At 39.9% G+C, this 21446-nt stretch overlaps 1 protein-coding gene across 4 annotated transcripts in view; it reads right to left on the bottom strand.

Annotated features, from left to right (window-relative positions):
- LOC117138506 (coiled-coil domain-containing protein 40) overlaps positions 1–21446 on the bottom strand; it is a 75563-nt gene that overhangs the window by 14993 nt on the left and 39124 nt on the right. For all 4 annotated transcript variants that reach the window (XM_033300639.1, XM_033300638.1, XM_033300640.1 and 1 more), the window contains 2 exons: positions 14379–14938; positions 13598–13742 (listed from right to left, as the gene is read on the bottom strand). In XM_033300639.1, coding sequence (XP_033156530.1) covers positions 13598–13742; positions 14379–14938 — 705 coding nt within the window. The remainder of the gene's footprint in view (positions 1–13597; positions 13743–14378; positions 14939–21446) is intronic.

Genomic DNA, 21446 nt, shown 5'->3' with positions numbered 1-21446 from the left:
AATATTGTTAACTAGCCTGAACAATTTTATCTACATGATTTCTCAGAAGATTATGATTTATTAATTGCAAGAAACTTACTCGGTGATGGACAATCTATTATTAATAATAAAAATTCAACAGTTTCAATTTATAATAAAGTACACCCATTAGTTAATTCAGACCCAAATAAAAATCATAAAAAATGTAAAAAACATTCAAAAACAAAAAATACCAATATCGGATGAGAAATTAATTCCGACTTTCATAAAAAAATTGATTTAAAATGAGGATTAAAGTTCTAAATTAAAAATATTATTAAATAAATTAAGAAGGAGATTCTTTAACATTTACTAATATAATAAAACACGTAATAAACACAACACACAATTCTCCTATTTATTTAAAGCAATATCCACTTGCTCATATAAATGAAATAGAAGTAGAATATCAGGAAAAAGAAAGGCTTAAGCAAGGATTAATTAGACAAAGTAATTCACCATATAATAGTCCAACTTGGGTAGTATCAAAAAAAAACTTGACGCTCAGAGTTGTAAATGAATTTAGGATGTTGAACGATATAACAATTCCAGATAGATCATTCCAGATCATCATAGATCCATGCCAAACATAGATGAAATACTTGGTAAACTAGGACAGTGACAATATTTTACCAGAATAGATCTAGCAAAATGCTTCCACCAAATAGAGATGTACCCAGATTCAATTCAGAATTAAACCAAACCCTATTAAAGTAAAATTTATAGTTTCATACCCAATTCCAACTACAGTAAAGGAAATCAGAGCATTCCTCGGACTAACCAGTTATTACCGCAAATTTATCCTTAATTACGCTGACATAGCAAAACCTCTGACACAATTTCTTAAAAATGAAATGAAAATAGACACAAAAAACCAAAATTATTTAGATGGATTTGAGAAACTAAAAGCCTTGATAATAAGAGAACCAATTTTACAACTCCCCGATTTTGGAAAAAAAAATTTGTCCTTACCACAAATTCGTTCTTTCCCGAAACGGTCATCCAATATCATTCAATAGCAGAAGACTTAATGAACACGAATTCAATTACAGTGCGATAGAAAAGGAGTTACTCGCCATAGTGTGGGCAACTAAAACTTTTCGCAACTACTTACTTGGACGACAATTCGAAATAGCTAGCGACTATCAACCTCTTAGGTGGATACATTGTACTATGTATGTATGTATGTATTACATACATTAAAAGAACCAAATGCTAAACTCCAAAGATGAAGAACAAAATTACAAGAATCTCAGTTTACTATCTACTATATTAAGGGCACACAGAACGTAGTTGCTGATGCATTATCACGAATCAAAATTGAAGAGAATTATTATAGCAAAGACAATAGAAGCTCACTCATTTAAGCTCATTCATTTAACAGAAAAACCAATAAATATTTTTAAAAAACAGATCATATTCGTTAAAACAGATCAAAATAAAGTAGAAAAGTCAACCTATTTCGGTAAATCAATTACTACAATCATCTATGATAAAATGACAAGAGAAAGAGAAAAGCAATTTTTGCTTGACCATTTCATTTACAAATACATTACCAAGTACATTTTAAGTGATGAAGATTTTGAACTTATACAAGCAGCACATAAAGAAATCATTAATACCAACTACACAAAGATTATTCGTAGTCTCAGTTTATTACAAAACGTGCATTCATATGCAGAATTCAAAGAAATCATATTGCAATCACATGAAAAACTCTTGCACCCAGGTATCCAAAAAATGACAAAGTTATTTAAAGAAAGCCATTATTATCCAAATTGTCAACCTTTAATTTAAAACATAATAAATGAATGCAACTTGTGTAACTTGACTATGACAGAACACAGAAATACGAAATTGCCTTTTAAAATCACACCGAATTCTGAACACTGTCGAAACACTACATTGCACTACATTAGTTGTATTCACGTTTGCTCAAAATTCGTAACCCTTGAACAAATTAAAACTAAGGATAAGGAACTAAGGAAAGAGTGTAGAAAAAAAACACGTTTAATAAATAGAATAGAATCTGACACAACTGATCAGCTGACAATCGCAGCAAATCCACATATGCTGCTAAGATCGGCAGCTAAAAAAGATTCGGAGCAATCCGATCAATCAGCTGTGGTTGGACCCCACCCTGTGATTGGTAAAAATTCCGAATTGTCTGCACTGGTTTCTTAACCAGTGATTCCACCTGTCTCGATTAGTTTACCACCACAAGGGAACATTGAGTCCGGACTACCGGCACAAGTTGGCGATTCAGAAATACAATCTGCAAGGCCAAAACCTCTCGCGGTGGTTCCACTAAAGAAACAAATTTTTGTTTCTCGGCTTTCCCCTGATCAAACATCGTCGGATGTATTGTCTTATATACAAGACAAAACAAAAGCCGATAATGTAAAAGTGGAAAAATTTAACTTCTCTTACGCTAGGGACTATCTATAGCTATCTTACTATCTCCTATCAAAATGTTAGAGGCTTGCGTAACAAATTAAGCAAATTGTATTGTGATAGTCGTTCATTTGCATCCCATATAGGAGTGCTCACAGAGACTTGGTTAAAGCCGGAGATACTTAACTCCGAAGTCTTCCCAGGTATGTACACTATATATAGGTTTGACCGTCCCTCCAGACGGGGAGGTGGAGTCTTAATTGCGGTTAGATCTACCTTCGCGTCGGAGGAGTTACTTTTGGACGATTCCCGTAACTCGGAATTCGTATGTGTAAAGCTGTCTTTTTCCGACAGATCAGTTTATATTACGTGCTCCTATATTCCGCCATCTTCTGAATTCCTAGAATATCAGAATCATCTGTCCGCTATACAGTTCAACTTGAATAAACTTTCTGACAGGGACCAATTGGTAGTTCTAGGTGATTTTAATATACCTGGCACAATGTGGTCCCCAGAAAAACAATCGAATATCCTTCTCCCTTTAGCACAACATGACTTTATTGACGGCTTGCTCGACTTTTCGCTGTCGCAAGGTAATTATATTCCGAATTCTCTTGGTCGACTTTTGGATCTATGTTTTGTAACAAGTCCTGAAAGTGTGTTTCTGTCCAGGGTAGTACCTCTTACTCAACCTGAAGATCAATATCATCCTACTTTCGAGGTGGAAATCGACTTAGTTACGGTATTAAAAGTAAATTCAGAGAAGTCAACAAAGCGAATTCCCTGTTTTCGCAAGGCAAATTTTCGGAGGCTAAACAATTTTATAGCTGGCTTTAATTGGTCCGATCTTTACTCCTGCAACATAATGACGGATGCGATTAATTTGTTTTATACCGCAATTAAATCATTTTTCGACTCTTGTGTTCCGATGTACTATCCGTCAATCTCTAAACCTCCTTGGTTTAATAAAGAGTTGACACACCTAAGAAATGTAAAGTCCAGACTCTATATGAAATCTAAAAATACCGGTCCTCGGTCCATCCTTTGTAAATATTTAAGCGCTCGGTTAAACTTTACCGTGCTTAATGCTCAGTGCTACAAAAATTATTTAAACCGTTGTAAATTCCAGTTTGCACAGGATCCGAAACAGTTTTATAATTTCGTTAGCACTAAGCGAAAAACTAGTTCTTACCCTTCCTCGATATTTTTTGAAAACACTACGGTTACATCGGATCAGGCAATAGCCGATCTATTCGCCAAGTTTTTTCAAACAACATATTCATCTTTACCTCATTCCGAACAGCCATACTCTTATGCGGTATCTAAGTCGAATCTAATATTTTGCCCCACTATAAACTAAATCTCACTGCTTAACGATCTTCAGCGTGTTAAACCGGTCTATTCGCCAGGTCCCGATGGAATCCCTGGCTGTGTGCTCAGATTCTGTGCGGAAGCCTTGTGCAAGCCTCTACTGAAACTGTTTATCTCATCTCATATCTTTGGAATCTTCACAATTCCCTCATATATGGAAGGAGTCCTTTGTGATTCCTCTTCACAAAACAGGTAGCAAATTACAGAGGAATCTCTAAATTGTCGGCTATCCCAAAACTTTTCGAAAATGTTATCACTCCTCATTTGCAGCACCTTTGTACCATAGATCAATCATATCACCGTGTCAACACGGTTTTATGAAACGCAGATCTACAACCACTAACCTCTTGGAGCTAACTTCTTTTGTAATACAGGGTTTCAAAAATATTCTTCAAACAGATGTCATCTACACTGATTTTAGTAAAGCATTTGACTCTGTTAATCATTACCTTCTAATAAAAAAACTTGATCTTATAGGGTTCCCTGTTTATCTTCTAAATTGGATTTCAAGCTATCTGAATGGCAGGACACAACAAGTCCTCTTTAAAAATTCGTTATCTTCTATTCTCCGAGTCACATCCGGTGTCCCACAAGGGAGCCATCTTGGTCCGCTTCTTTTTACCTTATTCATTAACGACCTCCCCTTAATAATAAAAGATTCGCGTGTACTTATGTTCGCAAACGATGTTTAATTATGCCTCCAGTACAAGGAAACTTCGTGCCATTTGGACTTACAATACGATCTAGACCGATTTCAAATATGGTGCCATGATAACGTATTAGACTTAAATGGCTCCAAGTGTAAAGTTATGACCTTTTGTCGTGCCAACCCAATACGCACGACTTACACTCTAAGTGGGTGCTCTCTGGACAGAATAACACGAGTTGATGATCTTGGTGTTCTTCTGGACCCAAAACTAAAATTTTCTGACCATATTTCGTCTATTGTCAATAAGGCCAGGGGTGTGCTTGGTTTTATAAAAAGGTGGTCTAAGGAATTTGATGACCCTTACTTGACTAAAACCTTATTTATTTCGTTAGTCCGTCCGATTCTCGAGTACGGATCAGCTGTTTGGAGTCCACAATACGCAGTCCACTCGGACCGCATTGAATCGGTCCAAAAAAACTTCTTACTTTTTGCCTTGCGGCGCCTAAATTGGGATGCAAACCATATATTACCTCCTTATTCCAGTAGACTACTTTTAATTAATTTACCATCCCTAGCTAACCGTAGAACTATGCTTGGAACAGTCTTTATTTGTAAGCTTATTCGTGGGGATGTTGAGAGTCCCGACTTGATTAGTCGGCTTAACTTCTCGGTTCCAAGTAGATTCACTAGGAACTATATACCCCTTATCTTAAATCATTGTAGATCTAACCCTTACAGAGTTTTATACTTTTATTACTGACTATAATAGACTTTATCCTATTATCTGTAATCTTGACTCTCTGCCGCTATTAAAGCAATCGATTTTATCTTTTCTACTACATAATTAGATCCTACTAACACTAATATTTAACATAGTTATTCCACATTATATTAATTTCCTCGTTCCTGTTCTCTTTTTTATATCGCGTCTATATCTTCTCACGAATCGAGCCGTACGATACACGGCAGCGCCCCTCGGTCGGTTGGGCGGGAGGTGTGGCCGTGGGGCCCGGGCGAAAAAAAAAAAATAAAAAAATAAATAAAGAATTAAACTGAATAACTATTCACCAAAAACTATTCACCAAAAGCGTGGACTATTAAATGTAATAGGTTCATCTCTTAAATTCCTATTTGGTACACTTTATGAGAATAATCGAGCGGTGTTAACGGTGATAACATTTTAAGATACAGACGATAAAACACAATGACGTTGTAAAACTAATATCAAAAAATATTTTATATTATCATAACATTTATTATTATTGTACTTATTATACTATACGGATTATCAAAATATGTAACCTATAACCAATTTATAATTTTATATACGAAGATAAGAAAACAACCGAAAACAAATCAAGAACGGCCTCAAGAAATAGAAATTGAATGAAATCCATTATTATCCATTACAATCCCCCTTATTGTACCCAACAGCATCAGCCTATGCATAGTCTTCTCTTCTAGTAACGTAATAATGCCTTCCTCATAATACACTTATACAAAAGATCGAACGCGGTGGTCCGCCGTATTGATTCCTCGTTAAATAAACAAACATTTCTCGATATTGCGCATCCACTCAAGCCGTAACCAAAACCCAGCCACTAGGCACGCACATAGCCACTTAGTACATAAGAGTTATTTTTCCATATGTATGCACATAAGCAGAAGCAAGAAGCGCTCTCGCGCAGATCAAGTAAACAACCCACTAACCCAGTACATCTCAGATTTTCTGATACCAATTGTTTTAGTCTTAAGCCGACATTCAGTCAATAAAAACGCAAGGCGGATTCAATCGCAGTTTCTTTTTCTTTATTTCGGCGTTGATCTTAGTTCAAATAAAGATAATTTATTATACATTACATTATACATTATACATTACTATATATTTGCAACTCAATGCATTTATGTGTGTACATATATATAGTGACGTATTTGGGTGGTCCCAACCAGCCACTTCTATTATTTCAAAGAAAACAGTAATTCACTCTAGTAATTTTCCATAATGCATCCCAGCTGCGCAGCATTCGTTTATCTTTGGCAGCGCAGCCGTTCTTGTAAACATCCTAAAGCCTGACCTAAGCAGATTTGACAGCCCTCTTTCAACACTTCCTAATCTTAAGAACCCAAGAGCGAGGCTCTCCCGAAATACAAATATTGTTCAAATACTGAGGCTTCTCCTCAATCCAATTTGCATTTGATTTTTAGTCTTATGCTGAGATCCAAAGAATAAAGTCGTGAAACTATTTCTCCTAAAAACTATTTTTTTATTTCTTATCGCTTTCATTAATCCTCTGACGCTGCGTAGATCATACGTACACATGCGAGGCCACATACCACAAAGCTACAAATAGAATGTAGCTTAGCTGCAAATGAGCGACTCATCCTCTCTCTGTATATACTCTCTGCTATGCAGGACAGCGAGCGAGATTCAGCATCGATGCGCACGTGCATAGGTTCCGAAAGCGAATGATAATTAGCGACTTATTTACAGAGCGAACAGTAAAACAAAAGGCCACAGGTGAATGTGCGAGAGGGGAGGTTAGATAACGGAGACATTGCTGCACAGCTGTCTACAAAGTTGCCATATTTACAAAGAACAAATTTCGGAATTGCTGACTGCGTGACCCGATAATGTATATGAGTTGGTTTTTATATTTGAATTATTAATATTTTTGTCTTTATTTTTTGTACATATTCTATTCCATTTATATTATATTTAGTATTTACAGTACTAAAATTACTTTATTTTCTTTTTCTTGTATTCCATTCATGTTTTCCCTTCTCTGGGATCGTAGAGTTGTTCGATGAGTGACTACGCCAGTTACCTGGTGCGGACTTGCAGTTGGTATTTATAGTGGGTGCCGGGTCACGCAGTCGGCAGCATTAAACGAAACCAATTTTAATAGTTAAGATTAACGTATATTAATCATTGCTTTCGTTTTGAGCTTTTTTTTGTCATTTATTTAAACAAACGTTTGCATACAGTCATATCATTACGCTCATCGGTATACAGAGCGCTCGGAGAGACGAACTCTCAGCCTGCATACAAACGTTTTTCTCGCGCTGATGTGACCCTTTCGCTGTCAAAATAAACTACAAAGAACTAAGAACACGTTTTGAACAATAAGTGTTGTTATTTCAAAGGATAATTAAAAAGCTCATTGGCTAAACAGTGGGGTTAAATTGCAGGAACGGCTTGAGGTGTTCTTTTAAGATAAATGCTGCTTCTTAAGCTAAGATAAATGTATCGAATATTCGTTTTTTTTTTTTTTTTTTAATATATTTATTTATTAAGGCATACGGGGAAGTCTTGAAGCCCCTTTGTGTCCTTCTTATCTATTAATTCAGTCCATTTGGGCTCGCCGGCTAACTATAGTTAGCTTTTTCAAATTTACAGTAATTTAACTAAAATTACATAACAATCACATATAACAAATAGGATTTAAGATAAGCGTCAGCTTCTGCGGACCCTTGTCAAAGGAGAACGGGTAGTGAGATCCCTCGGTTGCCTTCTATTGAGCCTCCTTGGTGGGCGAGATTTGTTTAGAGCGCTGGCCAGCCGATTTCTGTGGCGCTCCAGCCTGTCATGGTATCTGCTCGAGTGCTGGTTTATTTCGTCAAATACCGTTGCTAGTTTCAGGTCTCTGTGCAGAGTGGTGTTTCGAACAAACCACTCGCAGCCGGTGATAAGTCTTGCTACCTTATTTTGAATAGCCTGGATTCTTTTGATTTGGCTGTCGCATGCCAAGCCCCAGATTTGGCACCCATACTTCCAGTTTGGTGCTAAGATCTGTTTGTAAATTGTCAGCTTGTTGGATAGCGACAATTTACTGCGCGAACAAAGTAGCCAGTAGTGCTTCGCCACCTTAGCACGTAGGCGCGTTCTGATGTCGGTCACATGCTTGGAAAATGTGAGTCTGCGATCCAGAAGCACTCCAAGGAACTTTGCTGCGTTCGGCTGTGGTACGGGGCTTCCTCGATGTAGACGGGCGGTGGCGTTCTCCGCTTTAAAGTAAAGCAGACGTTGTTGGATTTACTGCTATTGATGCCAATGTTCCAACGTCTTGCCCATTCCGAGAACCGGTATGCAAAGTCCTGGATACCATCGGCTGCGTCGTGCTCGCATCGGGACCTGTAGGTGACGCACACGTCATCGGCAAATGTGGCCAACATAGATTTCCCGTAAAGGCTTACATCCGGCTGCGGCATGTCGTGGCTATGCAGGCAGTAGAGCAGGGGGCCGAGGACACTACCTTGTGGAACACCAGCTGCCACGTTGTGCTCGGTGGAAATTGCTGAATGAAAGCGCACAGCGAACCTCCTTCCTTCCAGGTACGATTTTAGCAACCCAAAATATGGAGCAGGCAGCGTCTGCTTGATTTTCAGTTGGAGTCCAATGTGCCACACTCGATCAAACGCTTCTCGAATGTCCAAGAAGAGGCTGTTACAATATTCCTTACTGTCGTAGGCAGTCAGAATTTGCTCGACGACTCGATGGAGCTGCTCGACAGTACAGTGGCCAGCACGAAAACCGAACTGGTGCTCAGGGGTAATCCCCTGGGCTTCCATAATCCTTACAATCCGGACAGCAATCAGTCTCTCAAACACCTTCGAAATTGAAGGGAGGAGACTGATCGGCCGGTAGGAGGCGGGCTCCCTTTCCGGCTTGTCAGGTTTGTGGATCATGGAGATTATCCCGAGCTTCCACTGATAAGGGAAGTATTGCAACCTCATAATAACGTTGAAAACCAACGTTATGTAGAGGATCGCTTGTCTGGGCAGGGCCTTCATTGTGGCGTTGCAGATGACGTCAAGTCCTGGTGTTTTATTGCTACTCTGGCGCACAATGACTTCGGTTACCTCGCAGGGTTTAAACGGCGTGATTGGCAGATCCATTTGAAGCGCTTGGTGCAGCTGGTCCTGAGTTTCTTCAACCTGTTGCAGGCTGGCAAGTTTGAATGGTTGAAATCGCTCGGCGAGGTGCGCAGCGAATACCTCCGTTTATCCCAAGTCGGTCCGACACCGTATTCCGTTGCTATCGACTAAAGGCGCCTTCCTCGTGCAACGCCTTTTGATTGCGCGCGTGGCCTTCCACAGCGAATGCGTCGCTTCGCTTTCGACTCCAGTATTGGCAAGCCTTTTGTCGAACCATGCGGCTTTGTGCAGCACCAACGCGCATCGGAGCCTACTCAGTGCTCGATTCCATTCCGTTTTGTCCAACGGGTGACGAGACCTCATCCACCTAGTGCGTAAGCGCCTCTTCTCAGCTATAAGCAGCAGGATCTCCCTGGGTATTGGGATTCGATCTGCCGCGGGCTGCCGGGATATTCTGCGAGTTGCCAATCTAGCTGCTGACTTGATATTGTTGGTGAGCAGTTCGATAGCATCATCAACGTCCTGTCCAGAGTTTAAGGCAGTGTTGAGGGGCAGTGTGGTCTCCAGTTGCGATTGGAATACCTCCAGGTTAGTACGCCTAGTGATAAGCCGCTCCATCTTAGGGTAGGATATTGCCCCCGCATCCAGCGTAATTACCAGAGGCAGGTGGTCGGAGCTAAGCTCAACAACCGCACTTATGCTAGCGTGGATGCCCAGCACACCCTTTGTCAGTGCAAAATCGATGTATCCTGGTGATCCTCTACTGCCGTAAGGGTATCTTGTTGGTCCTCCTGTTGCTAGCGAGTCCACCTCCGAATTTAGGACGACATTCGCTAATGCAATGCCTCTTTGGTTGCTCCTTCCCGCACCCCGGAGCCAGTGGGACGCGTTCCTATCGCCTGCAACAATGAACTTCGTCTGGAACTCTTCCAAAATTTCCTTAAACTCGTCCGTAGTCCATGCAAATCTCGGTGGGCAGTAGACCGCTCCAAAGCTTATAGGACCGAGTGCCGTTTCAATAACCGCCGGCGCAAGTTGCACCTTGGCAGTGGCTATTGGTGTTAGCGGAAAGTGGGCAAGGCTAGATTTGATTAAGATAGCTGCTCCGCCTTTGGCGTTGCCACCACTCGGATCATTGGCAGTGTAGGCTACAAATCCGAATAGCTTAGGCGTCTCTGCCCCCTTGCAGTGTGTCTCGCTGAGCAGTAATACATCGATTTCGTGACGTCGCACGAAGCACTCTACTTCAGGCAACTTCGTGAATACGCCGTCGGCGTTCCACACTAGGATGCGCAGCGGCATCATTATGGCGCTTGACGCGCTTGGAGAGCAGTGAGCAGATTGATAATCTGCCCCTGCTGCTGTGTCTGTTGTTGCTGTTGCTTCATCATCATCATCATTAATTCCATCTGCTTCTCTTGAATCGAGCGCAAAGAATTAATGTTTTCATTAAGCGTCTGCAGGATGGCTTCAATGCTGCTGCTAACATCCGTCGAGCGCTGAAGTGTACCCCTAGACGCCCTTGTCCGGCTGCGGCTCCTTTGACGACTGGGACTTCCATCATTGGGCTGTTGCTGTTGCTTCTGTTGTTGGTGCGTCAGGCTCAGTGGTTGCTTGTGGTGAATGGATCCTCTAGCCACATCTGCATAAGATATTCCGCCTCGAGAAGAGGGGATCTCCTTACCTCCAGCTAAGCCCCGTGAAGTTGGTCGCTCGCTTACTTCTGCTCTTCCAGCCACTCCACTTCTGGGTCTGCATCGCTGCAGGAACGCTTGTAGCTCGCTGCAACCTTTATAGTTTGCAGGATGCTGACCCCCACAGTTGTAGCAAGTGCACAGCTCGATGCGTGGCCTGGTACAGTCCTTGGCTGGGTGTTCGCCGGCACATTTCACACAATTGTGGGCCTTACGGCAGTATTTGGCTGTGTGGCCAAACTGCTGACAACGATGGCACTGGACAATAGCGTTACGCTTGCGGAGAGGCTCAATAACTACTCTCATATGGCATAGTGCCTTTACCGCCAGGATCTCCTTATTGTTTGTCGCAGCAGCAATATTTAGGAAGAACATGTTGACTGGCGACGCTTTTGAGGTACCCGGTTCGTTTTGCCTAAGCGGTGTATGAATATCGAGAACCTTGTGCCCGATCTTTTCCAGCTCATCCTTGATTTGATGATGTAGCGTACTGTGGTGCAGGCCTTTCACGCATACCCTGTAAGGCCTGTCCTCTTTAAGCTGGTAGCAGTGGAACTCATACTCTTCGATCTCGAGCCAGTTCACTATGGCGCGAAATGTATTAGCGTCAGCCGCGTAAAGCCTTAGAACACCGCTCATTGACGCCCTAGCCTCAACCTTTTCTAGGTCCACTATACTTTCAATGCTCTGCATCATCAGGCATACGTCGTCCACTCCCTCCATTACTATAGGAGGTGGTTTGGACTGCGCCTTTTTGACTGAACTAGTGGTACCAGCGGAGGCTGCATCCCGCTTAGCGGCAGCAATAGCAGCTTGATGATTGGTACTGGGCTGGTCATACAGATCGTCAATTTCATTGCCTACTTGTTTGTCGGCTGTGAGATGCGCAAGTAAACCAAATCGGTTTGAATTGCCGCCATATCTAGGTTCTGTAGACGAAGGGTTTTCCCCTTGTTTGCCGATGCTTGATTTTGGTTTTTTCCTTTCAGTCTCCGGAGAAGCACGAGACTTTCGCTTTATTTTTTGAAAGCGCTGCGGGGCAGCACATTGGGGGCTCGGGAGAAACGCAGTATCCAACGATTCATCAGCCGCAGCGGTTTCATTTAAAGAGTTCATATTGAAGTGTGCACCAAATCACCAGGGTTCTAGCCAAAACTTGAACCCTGGGATAGAAAGCTTTAAGCTCGCAAACAGCTGTTTGTGCGATCGCGTGGCAGCTGGGCAGCGGAGCCCCATGAAAATGAAAATGAAAATGTTTTCGTTTCACTATTATTTCACTGTTAGTGACTTGGGGGTCACTATTTGCTATATGTGCCAGTATTCTGGACTTGTCCATAAGTTTATTACCGCGAAAACTAATTTCACTTTATCCACTTTGTCAGGTGCGTATTGTTAGACACGAACCTTTTCCGAAGATTCGTTATCAACATGTGTAAACGATAGTGCCGTTGCAGCGGTTTTTCCCACTGTCTCAATTGTCATTTCGTCAAAGTGCTGCGCCGGCATTGCAACATAGTATTCCGGGAACAAAGTAGGGGTAACATGCATCTATTCGATCCGGACCTGGTGACTTGCCACTTTTTAGGGAAGCGATCTTTTGCAATCTTCTGGTGCGATGGGCTGTATTGGCTCCTGATTATGGATGCCAGATGGTTGGTATGGTTGGCATGGATCAAGTCATACCCTCTGATGTTAAAATGAGATCTGCGCCAAACTGGGATTCCGATACCATTCCAGATACTACCTCGAGATATTGTCAGTTTTTATAAGATCCTCAATTTTGGCTTGAGTTAACCAAAACCAGTGGTTCTTTGGATTTCCTCCCAATTCGAGTGTACAGATCTCTTACAGTGTGGCCCTGTTTGTTCAGTTCCTCTTTAATTTCAGCATTGTGCGAAGAGTGCTGAAGTCCCTCGATGAAGGGTGCGGTGTCTTAAAACTATTAGCTCACCATTCTGAATCGAACGCGAAAGGAATGCCCTTAAGTGGCAAAAGCAGATCAGATATCGGATGCCAGACAAGACCTAGCGTTTTCGTGAAATCACCTTCATGGCCCCAGCTTCAATTAAGACTCCTTATAAGAAAAGACCAAGGTATGCTATAAAATGATGAAGTAAGTAATGGTTTCGTTTCGGAAAGAAAGTTGTTCGTATATTGTTAAGTATATGGGAGTATTGGGTTGTGATTGTGCAGTGGCATCTGTGTTTTCTGCAAACATGAAGATGTTGCCATTATGTCAGAGAAAGGGATGCACCAGAGTATCTATTTTACTAAATATATGGTTTAGGTTGACGGTAGGGCCAATTTCCGCCCACACATTTGCAAAATGTTTTCATATTTTTTTCAAATTATGGTCGGAAACGCTTTCTTCGGCCTGTTAGATACTTTTCAGCGAATCTTGTATACCTTTTTACTCTACGAGTAACGTCCGGGGCTCTGCATTAAAGTGGGTCGCGAGATCTTCGGATTTTGCAGAATGGAACGCCAGCCGATACGCTACGAGTAACGGGTATAAAAACTATATTATGCCCACAAATTAGAAGCGAGATTCCATTGTAAATAATTTCTGAGACCTAATTATAGTTTATTGACTTACGTTTCCGAGTGACTTGAATTTCATTTAGCTGATCGTTTCTTTTTTGGGACAGATTTACAAAATGATTCTGCAGCATTATCCAAAACTGCTGATGTTCACGAACTTGCAGTTCTCCTATGTGAATGGATTTTTCAAGCTGTTTAATCTGAAAAATATGTTAACCAATAAATAAAACACGATAAAAACTATAAATAGTCAACATAAAACGTATGAATAAAAAAACGGAAGTAAAAATACTTTAAAATAGGATAGAATGCTATACGGACGGACAGACAAGACCAGATCGACTACAATATTGATTCTGATCAAGAATATAAAATAAATACATGTTACAAACTTTTTAACGAATCTACTATATTTTCATACTCTAACGGGTAAAAAAGCTTGCCTTGTTGGTAAAATATTACGTAGTGTATGACTTAACACCTATGTTACTTAATCATTTAAGAAATTAATACAAGTGTTTGTATATTCGTTAAAAACCGTGTACAGGTAGATGAAAACTCTTCCAGGTCGATATGACCCACTCAAGCTCTCCATAAATTAAGATATTAAGACCTGCCATGGCCAATGCAGTCAGAAAGTCTTAAGCAATAAATTTAATGGCCGATCTGAGAAACAGTCGCTTTCATACCGGCCGCTGCGTCCGAGATCTCGCTGTTCATACGGACGGATAATGCCGGATCTACTCAGATAATGGTGATTAAGATATACATACTTATCAAAGAATTTTTTATTTTACGAGTAAGTCTAACTTAATAAGACAGTTTTAGTAATTTACCTTTAAGTCTGTTGGATTTCCGGACGCATCGCCAAATAAATGATCCATTTCCTCAATTTTGCAGTTAATCTTTTCGTATAATTTCATTTTAATTTCAATTTGAATGTGTATCTTTTTTAAACCATTTTCCAATGTAGAAGATTTATTTTCTGCGTTCTTTAATTTTGTTTTCGTACTATCATTATAGGCTCTTTCATTAAAAACTACGCATCTTAGTTTTTCAACCTCAAGCATTGATATTGACAATTGATTTTGAACTTTAGATAATGATAAATCGACATTTCGACGTTTTTCCTGAGATTTACCTAATAGCTTCAAACGGTAAGCGGTAGCCTTGTCTGTTATTAAGTGATCCTGCGCTAACCTTAAAATTGTTTCCTCAGTGCGAAACTTTTGCGTAAAAAATTTATCCAAGGCGATGTCTAGTTTTCGAATTTCTGTGAATAGATGAGTTCCCTCTCGTAAAGCATCTTGTAAATCAGCTTCTGTTGTATTCAAAAACTCTGGCAGGTCATCTAGCTTTGCTTGCATCTTCGAAAGAGAATCGCTTTCATCCTGACCTTAAAATAATAACAAGAAAACTGGTTAGAATAAAAACTTTTAAAGATAGTCTGTTTGTATAGATTCAGGAACTGTTAAAGATAGAGGCTTGTATTTGATAAGTGTTATTTATTAGTATTTATTAGTGTTAGTAGGATCTAATTATGTAGTAGAAAAGATAAAATCGATTGCTTTAATAGCGGCAGAGAGTCAAGATTACAGATAATAGGATAAAGTCTATTATAGTCAGTAATAAAAGTATAAAACTCTGTAAGGGTTAGATCTACAATGATTTAAGATAAGGGGTATATAGTTCCTAGTGAATCTACTTGGAACCGAGAAGTTAAGCCGACTAATCAAGTCGGGACTCTCAATATCCCCACGAATAAGCTTACAAATAAAGACTGTTCCAAGCATAATTCTACGGTTAGCTAGGGATGGTAAATTAATTAAAAGTAGTCTACTGGAATAAGGAGGTAATATATGGTTTGCATCCCAATTTAGGCGCCGCAAGGCAAAAAGTAAGAAGTTTTTTTGGACCGATTCAATGCGGTCCGAGTGGACTGCGTATTGTGGATTCCAAACAGCTGATCCGTACTCGAGAATCGGACGGACTAACGAAATAAATAAGGTTTTAGTCAAGTAAGGGTCATCAAATTCCTTAGACCACCTTTTTATAAAACCAAGCACACCCCTGGCCTTATTGAAATGGCCAATAGACGAAATATGGTCAGAAAATTTTAGTTTTGGGTCCAGAAGAACACCAAGATCATCAACTCGTGTTATTCTGTCCAGAGAGCACCCACTTAGAGTGTAAGTCGTGCGTATTGGGTTGGCACGACAAAAGGTCATAACTTTACACTTGGAGCCATTTAAGTCTAATACGTTATCATGGCACCATATTTGAAATCGGTCTAGATCGTATTGTAAGTCCAAATGGCACGAAGTTTCCTTGTACTGGAGGCATAATTAAACATCGTTTGCGAACATAAGTACACGCGAATCTTTTATTATTAAGGGGAGGTCGTTAATGAATAAGGTAAAAAAAAGCGGACCAAGGTGGCTTCCTTGTGGGACACCGGATGTGACTCGGAGAATACAAGCAGAGAATTTTTAAAGAGGACCTTTTGCGTCCTGCCATTCAGATAGCATGAAATCTAATTTAGAAGATCAACAGGGAAACCTAATAGATCAAGTTTTGTTACTAGAAAGTAATGATTAACAGAGTCAAATGCTTTACTAAAGTCAGTGTAGATTTTTTTTTTTTTTTTTTTGATGTATAATTTAAAACTGTCCTTCGCGGACAATCATTAAATTTGATGACTAAACTTAACGGTAGAGAATTAATTGATTACATAAATTGTTGCGAAACTATACAATAACTGTCGATATTGTATGTATGATGTATATAATAATGTATGTATATAATTTAATTTAATTTGCGTGTCTAATCCCAGAGAGGTCCAAAGGGTGTGATCGGTGCATCCTCCTGGTGCGTTGACTGGTGTCCAGCAGGTCTTGTGCCAGGTTGTTTGGGTGGTCTTGAAGCCTCTGCATGTACTGCCTGCTGCTTTTCTTAGTCTCATCCTTCACCCAGGGGAAGCTGAGGACCTCGTGTATAGTGGCATTATCGTGGAAAGGGTGAGCGTTTGTGACTGTGCGGAGCGTTTTGTTTTCGAATGTCTGGATAATGTTGATGTTACTTTTCGATGCAGTGCCCCACAGTTGAATGCCATACGTCCAGATTGGCCTTATGATCGCTTTGTAGATAAGGAGCTTAGTGGAAGTCGGTAGCTTAGATTGTCTGCCCATCAGCCAGTAGAATTCACGGACTCGGTTCTCCGCCTGTTTCCGCTTCTTTAGCAGGTGTGGTCTCCATGTAAGTCTCCTGTCCAGTGTAAAGCCAAGATAATTTGGATTGGCTACCTCTGGGATTGGGAACCCGTTGAAACGGACTGGTGGGCAAGTGTCGCGCCTAGTTGCGAAGGTGGTAGCGGTTGACTTGTCGCTGTTTACCGATATATTCCATCTCGTGTGCCACGTGTTCAGTAGATCTAGTTGCTGCTGGGGTATCTGCTGTTGTTAGGAACGCAGTATCATCGGCGTAAGTGGCTGCCATAATGTACTGGCTCGGTATCACCGGCAGGTCAGCCGTATACGCGTTGTAGAGGAGCGGACCGAGAACGCTTCCTTGGGGAACTCCTGCATGGGCTTCTTTGACGTCTGAGCGCACTTCTCCACACCTGACGGCGAATCTTCTGCCCTCCAGGATCGACTTCAAGAACTTGAAATATGGCTGGGGCAGGCCGTTTTTGAGCTTTAGGAGGAGACCGGGGTGCCAAACACGATCAAAGGCTTGCTTAATGTCCAGCATTACTGCTAGGCAGTATTTCTTATTCTCAAAGGCGTCCAGGATATATTGCGCTACTCGGTGGCCTTGATCGGGCGGTAGGAGGCGAGATTGGCTTCATGTTTACCAGGCTTCAGGATCATAACTACTTCGGCGCGTTTCCATGATGAAGGGAAGTGCCCCAATTGCAAGCACTTATTTATTCAAGCCCAAGTGCAATCATCATATAAAAGCGAAAAAAAAACCTTATATATCTCTGTGAACAATCTCTGTGAATCAATATCTCTGTGAAAACAATAAACAAAACAAAAATATGAGCGCATCCGACGCTCCAGCTAAACAAAACAAAAACAACTCCTACCTCTCATTCACCCACATATCAAACTACACAAACAATTATCAAAGCTTACACCCTAAGAGATGAAGGAGCGCGATCTTGCTCTCCAGCATTGGAGAGACCCAACAGTTACTCTCAGCACAGGAGCGCAGAATGCGCGCCAAATTCATCTGCGAGTACACCAACAGCAACGCTTTCAGCTCTCCCACTCTCAACTCTTCCGCTCTCAGCAACTTCAGAAACCAATACCACAACTGCAGCAACTATAGCAGCAACAACTACAGTTTGCTATGCTTCAAAGCCGATATGCTCTTCTTCAGCGAATATTATATCGCCCACAACCTCAATACCCGCTTCAACAACAATAAGCAAAACTCAATCCTCTCTCCCAAACCAACAAAACTTAAAACGTCACCGAGGCAATCAGTCTGCAAACGGTTCCAAAGATCTCTTAAATAACAACAAGAAACAGAGGAATAAAGCTCAAACCCGCTACCCAAAAAACACTCAAAGAGTACTGGCTAGCCGAGCCACACTCAAGCAACCGTTTTGAGCTATTAGCACAAGATGACGAAGACGAAAACCAAACTGATAATGGGGAAAATGCAACTATAAATACGCAAATGCAAATTGAGCATAAATAAGCAAAACCGCCCCCTATATATGTACAAAATGTTGAAAACATATATGCACTAACTACTGCTTTAAGTTCATTGGAAGAAACACGATATGAACTAAAAGCATATATATGAACTAGAAACTACTATTAAGACTATTAAAAGATAAATCGACCAAATACTACACCTTCAGACCAAAAGACCAGAGAGGGTTTAAGGTAATTCTTCGTAACGTCCATCATGCTACAGACAAAGACGATATTATCAATGAACTAGCTCAGCAAGGGCATGAAGTTATAAATTTACACAACATCCAGACGACTCCAAACAACCATTGCCTTTATTCTCTATTGAACTCAAAATGAAAGACAACAATAAAGTCATTTATAAAATCGAGCACCTACTTCATTGCAAAGTAATCTTTGAGCCACCTCGACAAAAGCGAACACTTCCTCAATGTACAAACTGACAAAAATATGGACATACAAAAAATTACTGCACCAAAGACCCTACTTGCGTAAAGTGCGCTGGAAAACACAGCTTATCATTCTGTACTATTAACACAAGATCGGACAGAACAAGCATTAAATGGGCACTATGCAGTGAAAAGCACACTGCAAACTATAAAGGTTGTATGGTGTACAAAAGCACTGCAAATTCAAAAATACCCAACTCTTCGGAAAAAAGAAACGACACACATCAACACACATCAAACGACACAATACAGTACAAAAAATAAGACGCCAGCTTTATCCTAAGCCGAAGTCTAACTAAAAACCAAGTAACTAGCCATCAAACCAACTCAACAACTCAACCTACTATTGTACCTGATATACAGCCTTCAACTCAATTAGGCCAAACTGCACATAATGATTTTGACGAACTTAAACAAATTATGAAACAATTAATAGCCCAAATGACAAATATGATGAATATTTTCACGCGTTCCAATAAATATATCTGAAGTAAGTATAAGTAAGTATAAGCCCACCTAAATTTAATAATACAAAAGAGCAATACCTCGATTTTCTAAAATCACTGGGAAATCGGTACTTGGCAGGAGGTGACTAAAATGCCAAACACATTTTGGAACAGAACATGGAAATAAATATCTCTCTAAAGACAAACAACGAACTGGACTCTGCAATAGCATATTTAAATGACAACATCTGCAGGAACGCATATATTAGAGACAAAATCAGGCAAAAGCGTAATCTTAAGAGGATATGGGAAAGGACTAGGCATACAGAAGATAAAAACAAACTTAATAGAGCAACACACGAGATCGAGAGAATTCTCAGGAAAGACAAAGATAAGCGGCTTCAATACTACCTTAGCAAACTTCGAACTTTCTTATCTACAAATTATTCCCTGTGGAAAGCGACCAAAAAATTGACGAACTCAACTATACACAAGCCACTTATAAAAAGAAACAAAAACACATGCGCGTGATCAAACAAAGAAAAAGCAGACACTCTTGGACAACGACAATGTTGAGCTTGCAAGACAAATCACCAACTTAAATTGTTCAATTAAAACTATAACAAAGGCAGAAATTAAATCTCACATAAAACAAATTAAAAACAAGAAAGCCCCCGGATATGATTTAATCGGAAGAAAAATTCTTAAAGAACTACCGGACTCTATAATCACCTATATTAGAAACTTGTTTAACGGAATCCTTCGATTGCAGTACTTTCCCAAACATTGAAAGGTAGGCGAAATTAAAGCAATTCCAAAACCAAACAAAACCGCCAATACTGTAAGCTCGTACAGACCAATCAGCTTATTACGTGTCCTCTTAAAAGTATTTGAAAAAGTCCTATTTAATAGAATCGAGACAACCGTAAAGCAAAAAAATCTAATACCTCCTCACCAATTCGGCTTTCGGAAGCAGCACTCGACTGTCCAACAGGTCCATCGAGTAATTAACAAAATAACAGAGGATTTTGACAAAAAAAAATTTTGCTATGCTGTGTACTAGGACATTGCTAAAGCATTTAACAAAGTAAAGCACAGAGGACTGATGCATAAGGTAAGAAATATACCACCATATAACCTATATACCATCCTTCAAAGCTATATAACGGACAAATATTTCTATATTATGATAAATACGACAATGAATGCTCAGATATTATGCCAGTTTCAGCGGGTGTTCCCCAAGGTAGTGTGCTTGGGCCCATATTATACCTGATTTATCAATGATCAATGATTGCGACGTTCGCAGACGATACTGTGTTAATGTGGTCAAGAGCGTGCAAAAAAAACAGATGCAAATACACTACAACAAATCATGACACAAACAGTATCCTGGTTTGAGAGATGGGGTATAGAGATAAATAAAGACAAAACTCAACAAGTAATATACACAAAACGACAGCCCAAAAACTTCGCAATTAAAATCAATGACAATCAAATATTATTTCACCCATATGCCAAGTACCTTGGACAAACTCAAAGCTAACATGGAAACAGCACATTCTAAATGAAATTAAATAAAAAACTAATTTCGACTACCTAACTGGCTAATAGGAAAACACTCAAAATTAGAATTACATAATAAAACTATACAATATACAAGCTGATAATAAAACCAAAATGGACCTATGGAATACAACTCTGGGGAACTGCCAGTAAATCCCACTTACAGCCAATTCAACGAACGCAATCAAAAATACTTAGAATAATCACAAATCCGAATGGTACATTAGAAACGAAGATATCCATAATGATTTAAACATAGAAACAGTCAACGAAACTATTAAAAAAAACAGCAAAAAACACACAAATCAACTACTTAGCCATCAAAACTCAAACTTGAGACAAATATTTTTTTTTTTTGTAAATTTAATTTTATTAATTGGAACTAAACAAGTTTACTGCTACCTATGTGGCGGCTTGACCAGGTTTTACATAAAATTTTACAGCAAAGGCATACCAATATATACATTACTTATACATTACTTATACATTACTTATACATTACTTATACATTACTTATACATTACTTATACATTACTTACTTTATAAATTAAGTTATTCTAACAATATTTAATTGGGATGGGAGATCATGTGGGTGGAATCTTTTTAGCCTTCTTTTTTTCGGGGGATGGATAAGCCTTCTCGCCAGCGTGTTGGGGTGGGAACCTAGTCGCCGCATATAACTTTCCGCATGGGTCCTCAATGCATCGCCTATCTTTGGAATGTTAAGATCTCTTTCT

The sequence above is a fragment of the Drosophila mauritiana genome, chromosome 2R (assembly GCF_004382145.1).
Source record: "Drosophila mauritiana strain mau12 chromosome 2R, ASM438214v1, whole genome shotgun sequence".
In the NCBI taxonomy this organism is placed as follows: Eukaryota; Metazoa; Arthropoda; class Insecta; order Diptera; family Drosophilidae; genus Drosophila; species Drosophila mauritiana.
The sequence above is the reverse complement of the archived record's forward strand: the minus strand, read 5'-3'. Positions and strand labels throughout refer to the sequence as shown.